At 40.9% G+C, this 16,738-nt stretch overlaps 1 protein-coding gene across 8 annotated transcripts in view; it reads right to left on the bottom strand.

The window, feature by feature from the left end:
- CEP152 (centrosomal protein 152) overlaps positions 1-16,443 on the bottom strand; it is a 98,814-nt gene extending 82,371 nt beyond the window's left edge. For 6 of the 8 annotated variants that reach the window (XM_043472048.1, XM_043472053.1, XM_043472052.1 and 3 more), the window contains exons 1-2: positions 16,290-16,443; positions 10,278-10,371 (exon numbers count right to left, since the gene is read on the bottom strand). In XM_043472048.1, coding sequence (XP_043327983.1) covers positions 10,278-10,364 — 87 coding nt within the window. In that variant the 5' untranslated portion in view covers positions 10,365-10,371; positions 16,290-16,443. Of the gene's footprint in view, positions 1-10,277; positions 10,372-12,197; positions 12,298-15,542; positions 15,693-16,289 lie in introns of all 8 variants that reach the window. The other 2 variants (XM_043472049.1, XM_043472050.1) reach the window with 2 other exon arrangements.
- Positions 16,444-16,738: the final 295 nt, after the last annotated feature.

Genomic DNA, 16,738 nt, shown 5'->3' with positions numbered 1-16,738 from the left:
GTGTTTTATAAAATATTTTACAAAATGTACTAACATTTTTAAATCATTTCATTCACGTTCAAAAAATTTCTCAAGATCTTTGTCATAGCTGGGCTATATTCCTTGGCTCCATAACTTTGAGGACAGAGAGAGGTTAAATGAGCTTCCCAATAAGGCCATTCAGGAACAAAATACCACCTGCTTCCATTCCTGGGATCAAAGGGTACCCTCCTCATACAACTGTCAAATAGATTTTGCTTTTGAACCTTGTGCCATAAAACACAAAATTATCATATCAACTTATGCATGTTACCAAATAGAAAATTTTAGAAACTATAGAATTTCCTCATTAAAGATCCACCCAATTACCAAATACAGATTCAAGAACAAAGATAATAATCCTTATAAACAGCAAGAACTAATTCCCCTTATGACTTCCAAATTTGGAAGTAATAACTGTCTTTTGGTTGCAAATGCAATCCTCTTAGGATATGATTGAGTTATCAACTGAATTTAATAATTAAAGAGACACTTTCCCTAGGAAAAGATAATTCACATTGCTAAGACCCCTATGAAATGCATTTTAAACTAGTCAATAAAATCCTCTCCCTTTACTAGCTTGTGTGTTTGTTCCTGAAAAAATAAAGAAAAAAAATTATTTGAGAGCATTTTACTCAAAGAACTTTAGCAACAAAACACTTTTACAATAATCTACATAGAACAGCCAAAAAGCCTAGTTCAAGGGGAATGTAAAACAAGGAACATGTAAACCTTTTCTTAAGATTCTTCAGCTTAAATTAAGTAAACAGACTGTCTTCAGAGTCTATAATCCTTGATATTCATGAAAGCAAGAGTTCTCAGATTACAAAGCAGATAATATATCTTCTCCCCAGAGGACAGCAGCAAATGGAGTGGACAGCATTCATCTGCCTTCTAAACCAGTTGCCCAACAAGTGCACTGATGAACCGATTCTGATATTTTAAAATATGAACTGTGAAATAATGCTTTCATGGATACACACTAAGTAGAATCTTGATCTTAGCCCCAGAGCCAAGTTATTAATAAAAACATCCCTGAAAAGGCCCAATATGGGACTGACAAAGGGCCAAATAACTTGGCAGCTAGACCTTTAGTCCATGAATTACACTACATGCAAAAAAATTTTTTAAATCCTTTCCATTAGGTAAAACAAATTTTATAATCTTAAAGGGGAAGACTTTGCCCAGATTGCCACCTATCTGTAAAAGAAACAGGGCAACATTTATTAGACAAATATCAGCGACACTGCAAGTGACAAATAGAACTTTAGGTCTGGAAGGAACAATGGAGACCCTCCAAGCCAAATCTCTCCTGCTAAAGGTGACCACAATAAGGCCGAGAGCAGGTGAGGGGCATGCCCACAAAAGCAGGAGTTACAGCCCCTGGGCCAGCAGGGGAACCTGAATCTCTCCATTCCCACTCCGATCTTCTTCCACAAGACATTCAGTTGGCCACTGGAAGACACAGTCCTACCTGTTTGTATACAGGTCAGTCAGCCAGAGTTCAGTGTTTTTGTTCCCATTGTGACAGTTCCTGAAAAATACCTATATATTATGGGAAACATTTCAAAGGCACCATCTAGATAAAGTATTTGTTGTTGTCTAGTCGCTAAGTCATGTCTGACTCTTTTGTGACACCGTGGAGTGCAGCCTGCCAGGCTCCTCTGTCCATGGGATTTCCCAGGCACTCCTACTGAGTGGGTTGCCATTTCCTTCTCCAGGGGATCTTCCCGACCCAGGGACTGAATCCAGGTCTCCTGCATTGGCAGGCAGATTCTTTACCACTGAGTCACCAGGAAAGTCCCAGATAAAGTGTAAGAAATTGCTAAAGGAAAACAAAATGTAACATGAACAACAACAACAAAAAAATACAATATGAACACTCCACTATTTGTTTCTTTGCTTTACTTAGGTGATGACAAGAAAATTTCACTAAATAAAGAATATAAAATGCAAACAAATGCTAGCTTTACAACTCCCCCTAGTGGAAACAACACATCAAAAATGTACCCATAAGTAATCAAACAAGGCAGTTAAAAGTAGAAGAAAGGCTTTGTGATGGAAACAGTCTTTAAACTATATCATTCCAAGCTCAATTGAGCTTACTATTCTCCTAGAGAAGTACCAGTATAAAAACTAAGAGGGATTCAAATCTGTATTCCCAGGTACAAGTTTCTGTCTGCCATCTGCTATTCAAACCACTTATCTTTCTACTCAAGATCATTTTCCAGGTTTTGAATACATCATCACTAAGTGGAGGTGATGGAATTCCAGTTGAGCTATTTCAAATCCTAAAAGATGATGCTGTGAAAGTGCTGCACTCAATATGCCAGCAAATTTGGAAAACCAGCAGTGGCCACAGGACTGGAAAAGGTCAGTTTTCATTCCAATCCCTAAGAAAGGCAATCACAAAGAATGCTCGAACTACCACACAATTGCACTCATCTCACACACTACTAAAGCAATGCTCAAAATTCTCCAACCCAGGCTTCAGCAATACATGAACCGTGAACTTCCTGATGTTCAAGCTGGTTTTAGAAAAGGCAGAAGAACCAGAGATCAAATTGCCAGCATCCACTGGATCATCAAAAAAGCAAGAGAGTTCCAGAAAAACATCTATTTCTGCTTTATTGACTATGCCAAGGCCTTTGACTGTGTGGATCACAATGAACTGTGGAAAATTCTGAAAGAGATGGGAATACCAGACCTCCTGACCTGCCTCTTGAGAAACCTGTATGCAGGTCAGGAAGCAACAGTTAGAACTGGACATGGAACAACAGACTGGTTCCAAAGAGGAAAAGGAGTATGTCAAGGCTGCATATTGTCACCCTGCTTATTTAACATATATGCAGAGTACATCATGAGAAACGCTGGGTTGGAAGAAGCACAAGCTGGAATCAAGATTGCCAGAAGAAATATCAATAACCTCAGATATGCAGACAACACCATCCTTATGGCAGAAAGTGAAGAGAAACTAAAAACTCTCTTGATGAAAGTGAAGGAGAGTGAAAAAGCTGGCTTAAAGCTCAACAATCAGAAAACTAAGATCATGGCATCTGGTCCCATCACTTCATGGCAAATAGATGGGGAAACAATGGAAACAGTGTCAGACTTTATTTTTGGGGGTTCCAATATTACTGCAGATGGTGACTGCAGCCATGAAATTAAAAGACGCTTACTCCTTGGAAGGAAAGTTATGACCAACCTAGACAGCATAGTTAAAAGCAGAGACATTACTTTGTCAACAAAGGCCCGTCTAGTCAAGGCTATGGTTTTTCCAGTAATCATGTATGGATGTGAGACTTGGACTATAAAGAGAGCTGAGCACTGAAGAATTGATGCTTTTGAACTGTGGTGTTGAAGAAGACTCTTGAGAGTCCCTTGGACTGCAAGGAGATCCAACCAGTCCATCCTAAAGGAGATCAGTCCTGGGTGTTCATTGGAAGGACTTATGCTGAAGCTGAAACTCCAGCACTTTGGCCACCTCATGCGAAGAGTTGACTCATTGGAAAAGACCCTGATCCTGGGAGGAACTGGGGGCAAGAGGAGAAGGGGACAACAGAGGATGAGATGGCTGGATGGCATCACCGACTCGATGGACGTGAGTTTGAGTAAACTCCGGGAGTTGGTGACGGACAGGGAGGCCTGGCGTGCTGAGATTCATGGGGTCGCAGAGTCGGACACAACTGAGCGACTGAACTGAAGTGAACGATAATCAGCAAGTATTATCTTGATAAGCACAGATTACTAACTCCTTCTACTCCAAACCACAGGCTCCAAAATACATACATGTGTGAGTGACAGTTCATCTGTGAGTGACAGTCACTCAGCTCTGTCTGACCGTTTGCAACCCCATGGACTGTGGCCCGCCAGGCTCCTCTGTCCGGGGGATTCTCCAGGCAAGAATACTGCAGTGGGTTGCCATTCCCTTCCCCAGGGGATCTTCCCAACCCAGGGATTGAACCCACATCTCCTGCACAGCAGGCGGATTCTCTACCACTGAGCCATAGGAAAACCAAACAATAATCGAAGAACTACTTCTGGTGACACTGCAGAAAGTACATGCCGGCTCCAGCAAAATGACAGTCTACTTTAAAGCACATGTGGCTTTACCAGTAACTTTGGGGCTTTCAGCAACCACAATGACAACAACAGCAACAACTATATCTCTGTAATATTCCATGATGAAATTACATAGTGACTTTAGGTGGAAAATGTTTTGCAAAATCACATTGTTACATTTGTTGTTTAATTAACTTATATTAACTGCTTATTTAACTTATATGCAGAGTACATCATGCGAAATGCCAGGCTGGATGAAGCACAAGCTGAAATCACGACTGCCGGAAGAAATATCAATAACCTCAGATACACAGATGACACCAGCCTTATGGCAGAAAGCGAAGAAGAACTAAGAGCCTCTTGATGAAAGTGAAAGAGGAGAGTGAAAAAGTTGGCTTAAAACTCAACATTCAGAAAATGAAGATCATGGCATCCAGTCCCATCACTTCATGGCAAATAGATGGGGAAACAATGGGAACAGTAACAGACTTTATTTTGAGGGGCTCCAAAATCACTGTAGATGATGACTGCAGCCATGAAATTAAAAGATGCTTGCCACTTGGAAGAAAAGCTATGACAAACCTAGACAACATACTAAAAAGCAGAGACATTACTTTGCCAACAAAGGTCCATCTAGCCAAAGCTATGGTTTTTCCAGTATCATGTATGGATGTGAGAGTTGAACCATAAAGAAAGCTGAGTGCTGAAGAAGTAATGCTTTTAAACTGTGGTGTTGAAGAAGACTCTTGAGAGTCCCTTGGACTGCAAAAGGAGATCAAACCAGTCAATCCTAAAAGAAATCAATCCTGAATATTCATTGGAAGGACTAATGCTAAAGCTGAAGCTCCAATACTTTGGCCATCTGATGTGAAGAACTGACTCATTTGAAAAGACCCTGATGCTGGGAAAGATTGAAGGTGGGAGGAGAAGGGGACGACAGAGGATGAAATGGTTGGATGGCATCACTGACTCAATGGACATGAGTTTGAGTAGGCTCCAGGAGTTGGTGAGAGACAGGGAGGCCTGGCGTGCTGCAGTCTGTGGGGTTGGAAAGAGTCGGACACGACTGAGCGACTGAACTGAACATTGTTGTCGTGTTCAGTCGGCTAAGTTGTGACTGACTCTGTGACCTCACGAACTGCAGCGCTCCAGGCTTCCCTGTCTTCCCAGTATCTCCCAGAGGTTACTCAAACACATGTCAGTTGAGTCAGAGATACTATGTTACATTATGAATGAGTTAAGGAAAGAGTTTTTGAATTCCTCTTCTCTGGACAAGCTTTACATGTAAAAGTTTGCCTAGAATACTTTGAATGAGGTCTACTTAGTAGCAAGAAGGACAGCTACATCGGTAGTTCTCAAAGTAATGAACTCCAATAAGTTGTGAGGAAAGAATGATATGAGTATTAACTGACATGACAGCATAGCTCCATCATATTCTCACCCTCCCTCGCCTGTACTCCAATCTACTCTGTTCACTGTATAAGAGGTGGAGTTTCCAATGAAACCCTGGTGAGGCTGTGGGTTATACACTTGTCTGCCATGCCTTGGAACACGATGGCCAAACTTTTGCCAATATACCATTCAGAACTTTGGCGATTTAGAGATGATTATAGTGCTTTACTTTTCTGAAAAATTCTTGGAGTATTTCTTTCTTTTTTTTTTTTTTTTTTCAAAATATGGGTCTATCTGTGGTGGTCTGTGTCTTGAGATTTCACTGGTCCAACTGTCCTCTGAATACTGAAATCACTTTACTAAACTCTTTCCTTTTCCAAAGATTAAATGCACTTTCTCCATTTACTCTTCCATGCAAACAAGGGAGGGAATAGAAACAGAAAAGTCCAGATCATCACTGTAGAGGTGCTAATTAGGATGGCATGGAGGCTAGAAGTTGACTATGACTTATTCACTGACTTATGGGCAAGTGTGGACAAAATCCCAGCTGATCCCAAAGTGTCAAAACCAAACAGCTTGGTAAAGCATGTTGTATCAGCAACTGGCCATTCATACGAGACGGTCAGAATCTCCAAGTGGTTATTGTGCCATTTACAGAGAGGGAAATCTCACAAATCCTTAGCAAAGTGGCCCATGAGACAGATATGGCCTACTTGGGACATCTTTGGGAATGTAGCAATCCCCCTACACAAATGAACTGAATACAAAGTGATTTATTAAGTAGAGAAAGCAATGTGCATTAGCCATGTGTGTGTGTGCTGCTCAGCCACACCTGACTCCTCGCGGCCTCATGGACTGTAGCCCGCCAGGCTCCTCTGTCCATGGGATTTTCCAGGCAAGGACACTGGAGTGGATTGCCATTTCCCCCTCCAGGGAATCTTCCTAACCCAGGAATCCAACCTGCATATCCTGCATTGGCAGGCAGCCCTGGGAAGCCCACTACTAACACTCTAATCTGCTTGGCAATCCCAAAGCAATCCCAACCAGGCAGGCATGAAAAGATTATTTTCTTTTTTTAACTTCTTAAGCCTTTAAACTATTCTGCTACTGTAGGGTCAGGGAGACTGAGGAGGTGGAAAGGTTTCTAGATATGAAAATGAATTTAGGTTTGATCAGGTGATTTATTATTTCTTAACTCGCCATGACAAAGCTGGAATCAAGATTGCCGGGAGAAATATCAATAACATCAGATACGCAGAACCCACTCATGTTCCTGCCTGGAGAATCCCTGGGACGGGGGAGCGTGGTGGGCTGCCATCTATGGGGTCGCATAGAGTCAGACACAACTGAAGCGACTTAGCAGCAGCAGATATGCAGATGACACCACCCTTATGGCAGAAAGCAAAGAACTAAAGAGCCTCTTAATTAAAGTGAAAGAGGAGAGTGAAAAAGCTGGCTTAAAACTCAACATTCAGAAAACTAAGATCATGGCATCTGGTCCCATCACTTGATGGCAAATAGATGGGGAAACAATAGGAACAGTAACAGACTTTATTTTGGGGGGCTCCAAAATCACTGAAGATGGTGACTGCAGCCATGAAATTAAAAGACACTTACTCCTTGGAAGAAAGGCTATGACAAACCTAGAGGGCATATTAAAAAGCAGAAACATTACTTCACCAGTAAAGGTCCGTCTAGTCAAAGTTATGGTTTTCCAAGTACTCATGTATGGATGTGAGAGTTGGACTATAAAGAAAGCTGAGTGCCGAAGAATTGATGCTTTTGAATTGTGGTGTTAGAGAAGACTCTGGAGAGTCCCTTGGACTGCAAGGAGATCCAACCAGTCCACCCTAAAGGAAATCAGTCCTGAATATTCATTGGAAGGACTGATGCTAAAGCTGAAACTTCAATACTTTGGCCACCTGATGCAAAGAACTGACTCACTGGAAAAGACCCTGATGCTGGGAAAGATTGAGGGCAGGAGGAGAAGGGGACGACAGAGGATGATATGGCTGGATGGCATTACCTACACGATGGACATGAGTTTGAGTAGGCTCTGGGAGCTGGAGATAGACAGGAAAGCCTGGCGTGCTGCAGTCCGTGGGGTCACAAAGAGTTAGACATGGATGAGCGACTGAACTGACCAACTAATGACAAAATATATATATGGCTAAATTTTTACAAAAATTCTGAATTTTATTGCTGAAATTCTAACCTCTGATCTCACTTCTTCCCTAGCAGCTATTTTTTAAAAAGGTAAAATACTTATTAATAAATATGAAACACTTTTTATTAACATCTGGATAACATTTAACATTCATTAACATATGGATAACATTTATTATCCATAGTAATCAAGTTAGAGTCAAAGTTAACTGGCTATTTTCTTCTACTGTGCTAGAAACAATCACTCTCAAATACTTAACCTCTTAAGATCATCTTTTCCTCTGGAAATTCCCTACTCCAGCACATAATCTATCAAAGAATGATCCCAGTGGCTATCTTCTATGTCATCTAGAATTAACTGTCTCCTTAATCAATACAGCGTTTAAAACTTTCACCACACAATACACCTGGTAGTAAGTTCTAATGCCCTACCCACCATTTCTGATGAAAAAAAATCACCTGTCAGGATTATTTTTTCTCTTCTTTAAAGTCTAGTATAATAATTACTCAAACTGATCCTCTCAAGAATCCCAGTAGCTAAATTCCAGTGAACTACCCAAGGCCATCATGGTCATGAAAACCTCATGCTGTGAGTTTAAAAAGTAACAGAAAACCCTCAACCCCATCTCTGCCACGACAATCGTTGCGAAGGCCCCTATCAAAATCTGGAAACCCTGGCAAGGGTCACAAACTCCAATGCCCTCAGTGACTTGGCAGAGAATTTACAAGAGTGAAGCTAGTGGGTTCAAGGGCACAAGTCCATGTTTTGTTTTGTTTTGTTTGGGGGCACCATGGCCAGCTGGAATGGGAGAGCCACTGCTCAGCTCCAGCCCACCTACGACTATGTGCAGACACAGGCCACATGCAGCCTATTTCAAGACAGGCCAGATACTCTGGACTGCTGCATAAAATTTTCCAATCTTTAAATTTAGATTCAATTTTTCAAAAACACTGTGCAAACAAACAATACACGTCTATAGACAAAATCCACCAAGCCGCCAGCTTCGTCTCTACCCTAATGCTATTGCCAGCCATGCGGGCAACTGACCCCATTCATTGCTTCCGATTAATACAAATGGTCCATGGTAACTACTAAAAATTATTATTTTACATATTGGGAAATGGGTCATATCATGGAAGCAATCTAAGTGTCCACTGACAGATGAATGGTTAAAGAAGATTTACACAATGGTATATATACACAATGGAATATTGGCCATAAAAAAGAATGAAACAATGCCATTTGCAACAACATGGATGGACCTAGAGATTATCATACTAAGTGAAGCAAGTCAGATGGTAAAAGACAAACATAATATTGCTTATATGTGGAAGCTAAAAAAATGATACAAAGGAATTTACAAAACAGAAATAGACCCACAGACATAGAAAACAAACTTATGTTTACCAAAGGGGAAAGGTGAAGAGGAATAAATGAGGAGTTTGGGATTAACATATATACACTACTATATGTAAAAGCAATAACAAAACAGGGGCCTCTTGAATAACACACTATATTCAATATCTTATAATAACCTACAATGAAAAAAGAATCTAAAAAAGAATCTAAGTATCTAAAAAGAGAAACGAATCACTTTGCCATACACCTGAAACTAACACAACATTGTAAGTCAACTATAATGAATAAAAAATTTTAAAAAACATGTGAAAGAAAGAAAGAAAATGGGTCATATCAACATTCAGTAAAAAAAAACCTGTTATTGTAGTCAATCAAGAAATCTGACTCAAACTAAAAACAATCATCACAATCAAACTGATTCCCACCGGCTGCTACTATTACTACTGGGCCAAGAATTCCACTAAACACACTTACTCCTTTTCTCCTTAAATCTATTCGCCCAACAGAGCATTCAGAAAGATCTTTCAAATATATAATCGGACATCACTTCCCTGCTTAAAATCCTCCACTGGCTTCCCACCACTCCTAGAAAAAAATACAAACATTTTCCCATGACATCCCATGATCTGGCCCCTCTTCACCTGCCTCACCACTAACCCCTTGCTCATACAATCCCAACACCACAGCCTTCTGGCTATTTTACAGATATGGAGGTTTCTCTTCTCAATTTCCAGGCTTAACACTTATATCTTGGCCTAGAGTACTCCTTTTGGGCTTCGGTATCTCTGCTTCATCTCATGACTCAAGGCTCAGCTCAAACATTTCCTCCTCCAAGGGACCTTCCCCAACCAGTTCCCAGCCGGTTGCCTTAATATCACTATATTTTGTTTCCCTATCATTTATCAGTGCTAAATTATCACTCACACAAATTACTTTGTTTGCTTGTTTATCATCTGCCTCCACTAGCATGTGGAATACCTGAGGCAAAGAATCTTGCTGACTTGCCCATGCAAGTACATCTCTGCCTCCAAGATCAACCACTACCTCCTAAATGAAAAGATCTTAAAGAATCTAACCATTTAACTGATGGCATCATACACAGTTGTGTTTTATTCTTGTCTCAAAAAAAGGAAGCCTTCCACTCATCTACCATTTAAAATGCCGATCAAGTTTCAGGGTAGGGGAAAAGACCTTTGAAATGACACAAAATGATATAATTTTGGTTAGAATATAAAATTGTTTAAGATCGGGTTTAGAATTCTTCTTCTGAATAACTTACCTCTTTCTCCCTTTCATAGTCTTCTTTGTCAAATTCTTCGTCTTCATTTTGCGTCTGCAGGGCCACACTGCCAAAGTCTAGTGACATGGTCCTCCTGCAGGAACAAAAAGATGCTTAGTTTTTAAACAGCCCACAAAAACTACTGTAGAGCAAACTACATGAGATGTCGTACACAAAAAGACAGGTGCAGCCGGGGAGAAGCTATATGTAACTCACACATGACAAGTGATCAGTATTCCAAATATCAATATAAAGAGAGTTCTTACAAATTAAACCATGATTCACAGAAAATAGGTATTATAACAGAAATTCATAAAAAGATGAAAAAATGCCAAAAGCTAATAAACCTATGACTAGAACTTTCTTCTGGTCTGGAAAGCATAACTCAACACAGTAAGATTTTTGTCCACACACAAAAATAGTAATAAACCACAAACATGCCCAAACAGAAAAATTTTAAGAACACACTCAAAGTTTCTAATTTGATGTATTAAATATGACACAGGTAGCATCCACCACAATTTGTTTCATTCTTTTTTAAATATTTATTTGGCTGTGCTAGCTGTGGCATGTGGGATCTAGTTCCCTGACCAGGGATCGAACCCGAGCCCCCTGCAGTGGGAGCATGGAATCTTAACCAGTGGACCACCAGGGAAGTTCTTATTTCATCTTTTGAATATCACCAATACAAATGTCATGTTTTTCAGAAAGAGAGCCACTATATGCTGTGTTAATGATTGCTACCCAAAAAACATTTACAACCTGGCAAACTCCACAGTGCACACAACAAAAATGTGTTAAATGTCCTGCTCTTAAGCTTGATCAAATCAGGTTCTAGTAAAAAGTACTCAGGAAAAACATGAGTGAAGGATGTGAAGCTATACCACTGTCCAAAAGCAACAGCAAGTGTTCCCTGGAGAATGGTCACTGCTGTGGCAGCAGGAGATGGGTTTTCAAGTACTTGTGGTCAAAAGACGGCTGATGGTTTAAACAATATTTAGGGATCCTGACAGTCCACAGAACCTACCCAGAATTTCAAAGCTCCAAAGCATCCTGACAAAAAAGCAGGCAGGCGTCATCAATTACACGGCCTAACACTGCCCTCGATTCAGTCTACTCCTGTGTGTGCCAGTGAAAAGCGCTTTGATGTGAGCCTGGGTCACAGCTCATGGACTGCACTTTTCAGGCTCTAAACTGTCATTAAATTGACAGTGAAATGAGAAGCACAGACCCGGCAATCCAAATACATTTTACCATGAAGAACTTAGCTCCTGCCTGTTAACAGTTGAGGACTAAGATCACAAACTTTTATGTAAGCCATGTAAGCTACTTTTATGTAGCTCTACAGCAAAAGCTGTTCCACTTCATTGGATTAAAGGTGCCCTTGATTGTATAACACAGCTTCATTTGTACTGCTAAGCAAAAGATGTGGCCAATTAAATTACGACAAAACAAGGTCCAACTTTGCAGATGCTAAAATGTGAAAAGAAGGGGACTCCCTGGCAGTCCAGGGGTGAGGACTCAGTGCTTCCACTGCTGTGACCCAGGTTCAATTCCTGGTCAAGGAACTAAGATCCTATCAGCCATGGGGAGCAGCCTTTAAAAAAAACGTGAAAAGAAAATGTGCATATTAGAATAGATGAAATATGATTTTACAGATGAACACAAATACAAATTTCAACAGTGATAATTCCCATAAGTCAAATTTTGTTTGTTTTTCAAGGACTGAATTGTGTCTCTTGGCCAAGCTCTAATTTGTGGTTCAACTTCTTTACTCCTCTCCTCTCTGGTCCCTACAACCACCCCATTCATTTCAACTTTAGGAATTCACACTCCTCATGTCAACAAACCCTTCCAGCCTCTGCTTCTTAGACTAGACCTGCTCCTGTGCCAGGGCACCATGGAGGAAGGGACACGCACCCTTCTTCACTGAGAGGGAAGAGAGACACGTGGGGAATCTCAACCTGGTCTCCACTCAGCGGCTCCAGGAACCCTCTGTATACCAGCAGAAGATGGAGACCTGAATATGGAGAAGAGGCCAGAATGTAGCTGAAGCGGTGAGGGGAAAACACGCACACAAGCTCACATCTCTAGGGATTTTTCACTACTTCAGGTGAACATCAAGTTCACTAAAGACAGTAGAAATATTATAGATAACAGATAATGAAATATTATAGATAATACACAATGAAAAGTACAACCCCCTTTAGATCCTGGCACCTTAAAAGAAATGCAGTTAGGCTGGACCTTAAAGACTGAATTGTCCAGACAGATATAATCTTTCCTGCTTCTAATTTTTATGATATTTTCCACCTTTTCCTGAATTTTATACTTAAAGCCAGAATACAAAATTTGGATTAACTTCTCTTTCACTAGGTAAAAGGAGAGAGGGTTTTGTTTTTTTGGGGTTTTTTTGCCCTTCACTAACCTGCCATCAACTCCTGTTGAATACTGAAAAAGAACATTGAGATTTACAAGAGCCTGTTGCTAAATATAGCTATTTTAAAAAAAAAAAAACTACTTTTTCTCGAATAGTAATAGATAACAGTGAATTCTACAAGGTCTTTCCAAGTGGAGAAAATGTAAAAGACACAACTGTCTTTTTTTGAATGGTGTTTTAAATCCAAACCATATCATAAAGAAGAAATTTTTGAAACTATCTGAAAGAACAAAATCTCTCTCCACTGGGGAAGAAAAGGTACAAATTAGCTTTCCTTCTGAAAAGCGCAAACTGTCAGAGACCATAAGAAACTGTTTTAGGCATAAAAGTATATTTGATAAACTTACTTAGGCATTAAAAAAAACTTACTAAAAAGATAATTAGTGTTTTAACTAAAATGTAAAATAAAAGCTAATGTGTTTCTTCTGCATATTAAACATATACTAATTACTTCTACCAGAGGAGTTAATATTCAGAACAATAAAAGAAGTTGCTTAAAAAAAAAATAGCAAGATAATAAATTCAGAAGCCATAAAAAGGAAAAACTTGACAGAAACTTAACCAGAAAAAAACAAACAAACAAAAAAAAAACCCATATACATATATATATGTGTGTGTGTATATATATATATATACACAAAGATATAATAATAATGAGAAAAATACTTGCAAAATGTAAGACAAACTACCAAAATACAATTCTCACAAAGAAATGAGAAAAAGGACTTCCCTGGTAGTAACAGTGGATAAGGATCTGCCTGCCCATGCAGGGCACATGGGTTCAATCCCTGGTCCAGGAAGATCCCACTTGCTGCCAAGCAACTAAACCCATGTGCCACAACTACTGAAGCCTGCGCTCTGCAACAAGAGGAGCCCCTGCAACTAGAGAAAGTCCGTGCATAGCAACGAAGACCCAGCACAGACAAAAAAGAAATCAGACAACTCAGTTTAAAATGGACAACTGATGAAATATGACACTCAACCACTAAACTGGAAAACTTCGATAACACCTAGTGGTGGCTATTTTATAGGAAACAGGCATCCTCATGAATTGCTGATGAAAAGTGTGAATTGGGGACACCATCTTGAAAACTATCAATATATCAAAAGAGCATTTGCCCTAGTAAAAGTACTTCTGAATAAATTTGGCAACAGTGTGTCACTAATAAAAATAATGAAGTATTTCTCTATACATTAAACATTTTAAAAAATCAAGATGCAGAGTAAGTGAACAGTACTTTTTTTTTAGTAGCAAGCTACTTAATATTTTCTTCTTAGATAACTTCTTTTCTGAAACTATTACCAAGACTGTTCTGTCATATGTCCCACTTAGTACTCATTTTGTTGTCCCTGGTTGTTTTATTTTCCCTCCTTGCAATGACAAAGATCAATGGATGTTTAATTGCATGAAATATTAAAAAGCAAAAGCAGCATTGTTTTTGCCTCATCTTATAGGCACTCTAAAGGCAGAATTATTAAAATGTATCTCTCCCACACTTTGCACAAGTGAGGCACCCAACCAATATTTATTTTTGTTTTACAAGTAACTTTTTGTACTTTTTTTTTTCCATTTTTACTGGAATATAGTTGCTAAAAAGCAGAGACATTACTGTGCCAACAAAGGTCCATCTAGTCAAGGCTATGGTTTTTCCAGTGGTCACATATGGATGTGAGAGTTGGACTGTGAAGAAAGCAGAGCACCAAAAAAATTGATGCTTTTGAACTGTGGTGTTGGAGAAGACTCTTGAGAGTCCCTTGGGCTGCAAGGAGATCCAACCAGTCCATCCTAAAGGAGATCAGTCCTTGGTGTTGATCGGAAGGACTGACGCTGAAGCTGAAACTCCAATACTTTGGCCACCTCATGCAAAGAGTTGACTCATTGGAAAAGACCCTGATCCTGGGAGGGATTGGGGGTCAGGAGGAGAAGGGAACGACAGAGAATGAGATGGCTGGATGGCATCACCAACTCGATGGACATGTGTTTGAGTAAACTCCGGGAGTTGGTGACGGACAGAGGCCTGGCGTGCTGTGATTCATGGGTCGCAAAGAGCTGGACACGACTGAGCAACTGATCTGAACTGAAGAAGAAAAGAAGGCTGAAAGAAGTTTCACAGAAAGAAAGGCTTTAGATTAGAAATAGATCTTAAAGGACACAGCATGGCTGTAAGTGGTTTAGAAAGAGGGCACTCATTCAAACAACCAGGGGCTAGGTTTTGGCTCGCCTGCTTATCAGCTGTGCAAACTTGCACAACTGGTTCCATTTCTTCATTAATAAAATAGGGTTTTATTTAACAAAAACTGTACTATTTCAAAGACTGGCTATGAGGATCCACAAGATTTGCGTATGTAAAGTGCCCTATACTGTGTGTCAATCAATACATTTTAGTTTTGTTTTTTATATAACATGTTACTGATGAATACAAGTCTGCCAGCTACAAAAGATGTTAAACAAACCGACAGCATTCAGTCTATCTGAGAAAAGGTGAGTGTGCCCTGTGTGTGAAAGTGTCCTTCAAATAATGCAACTTTTTCTGGGATAAAAATAACACTTTCTTCAAGATGCTCCCCCAATCCTGTTGCTTCATGAATTTAGTTACTCTGGCACTTTCTGTCTTTATTTCTTGTACTTTTCTTAAGGCTTCAATTTCAACTCATTTAGTTGAGTGCATTCACATGTAGGAAGTGCATATACATTGTCTCAGCATCTGAAGAATATGGCAAAATTCAGGTTAAACCAGACTCAAGTTCATGGCTGTAAGACAGAAAACGTTAAGTGCCACAAAAGTGGTTTTTAAGTGCCCTAGGGGGAAGGAAATGCTACTTACTTGCTTATATGCTAGCTTCCTTTCAAGAATGGAAACAGCCAGAGAACATTAGTCTGTTTCAGACTTGCAACATACTAGGCTTAGGAGGCCTGTTTTATTCATTCAGCAATTACTTGCAATCACTGTTCAAGATCACAAAGTTCATCAGGACTTGGTGTAAGGAAAAAAAAACAGACATAAAGGCAAATGACAATAACCTGTGATCAGTACTAAGAACAACAGCTTGAACAAATGCATTCAGGGTGCCCAGAGGATGCTGAGAGTAGGGACCCACAGGCTGAACGAAGAATAAGCCAAGTCCTTACCAAGGAACTCCGTTTGGCTTCAACTATGGCACAACAAACAGGTACCGCGAGACCGAAGGACCACGGAGCCCAAGATGCCTGAGGCTGCTGACTTGGGCTGCCAGGTCACCTGCACTCGGTCAACACACGTGTACAGAGCACCCACTGTGAGCCAGGCACAGCGCCGGGTAACCACGGCGGGTGTCCCCAGGGCAGGGTCTCAGGGTTACCCTAGCAGTCTGGAGGAGGCGAGGATGCTTCCCAAACGTCACTCCTAAGTAGGAACCTGAGATCTGGCTAACACTTCAAAGTCAAAGGCGGAGCCCCGCCACCCGCAAGCAATCCACCACCCCGGGATTTGGGGAGGGAGGAGATCAGTCCTCCGGGAAGCCTCAACCAGGACCCCAAGGACCCCGGACCTCCTCCTATCCCAGCCCCACCCCAGCCAGGAAGCGAAACTCACCGGAGGCCACGGATGCTGTCACAGCGGTGACACTCAAGCTCCCGAGGAACACCACCTTCTAGCAAATACCTCACCCCGGCTCTAACCCGCTAGCGTCTTCCTACTCACAACCGAACCCACTGAGCCCCGAGGCCATTGAGGAGCAGCCGCTTCCTTCAATTGCAGTCTAGACGCGGGCATGGTGGGCGGGGCTATGCCGGCTCGGGGCGGGGCATAGAAGCGGAAGTCTCCGCCTTTTTCAAGCTAGATTGAGAAGTCCGCCCGCAGTTGCAAACACTACACGGCTGTTTAAAAGCGGGCGCCAGAGGTGGCGGGAAGTTCCTCCTGTGTACCTATTGGTGAATTCCCGAGCCAATTATGAAAGTGTTGACTCTAGAGAGGGCGGGCTTATCAGTTACTTAGAGACGCCCAAGCACCTGGTCTTCATTCGCGCCGAGAAACCGGTCTTG

Source organism: Cervus canadensis, chromosome 6 (genome assembly GCF_019320065.1).
Source record: "Cervus canadensis isolate Bull #8, Minnesota chromosome 6, ASM1932006v1, whole genome shotgun sequence".
In the NCBI taxonomy this organism is placed as follows: domain Eukaryota; kingdom Metazoa; phylum Chordata; class Mammalia; order Artiodactyla; family Cervidae; genus Cervus; species Cervus canadensis.
This window is presented reverse-complemented; position numbering and strand designations above follow the sequence as displayed.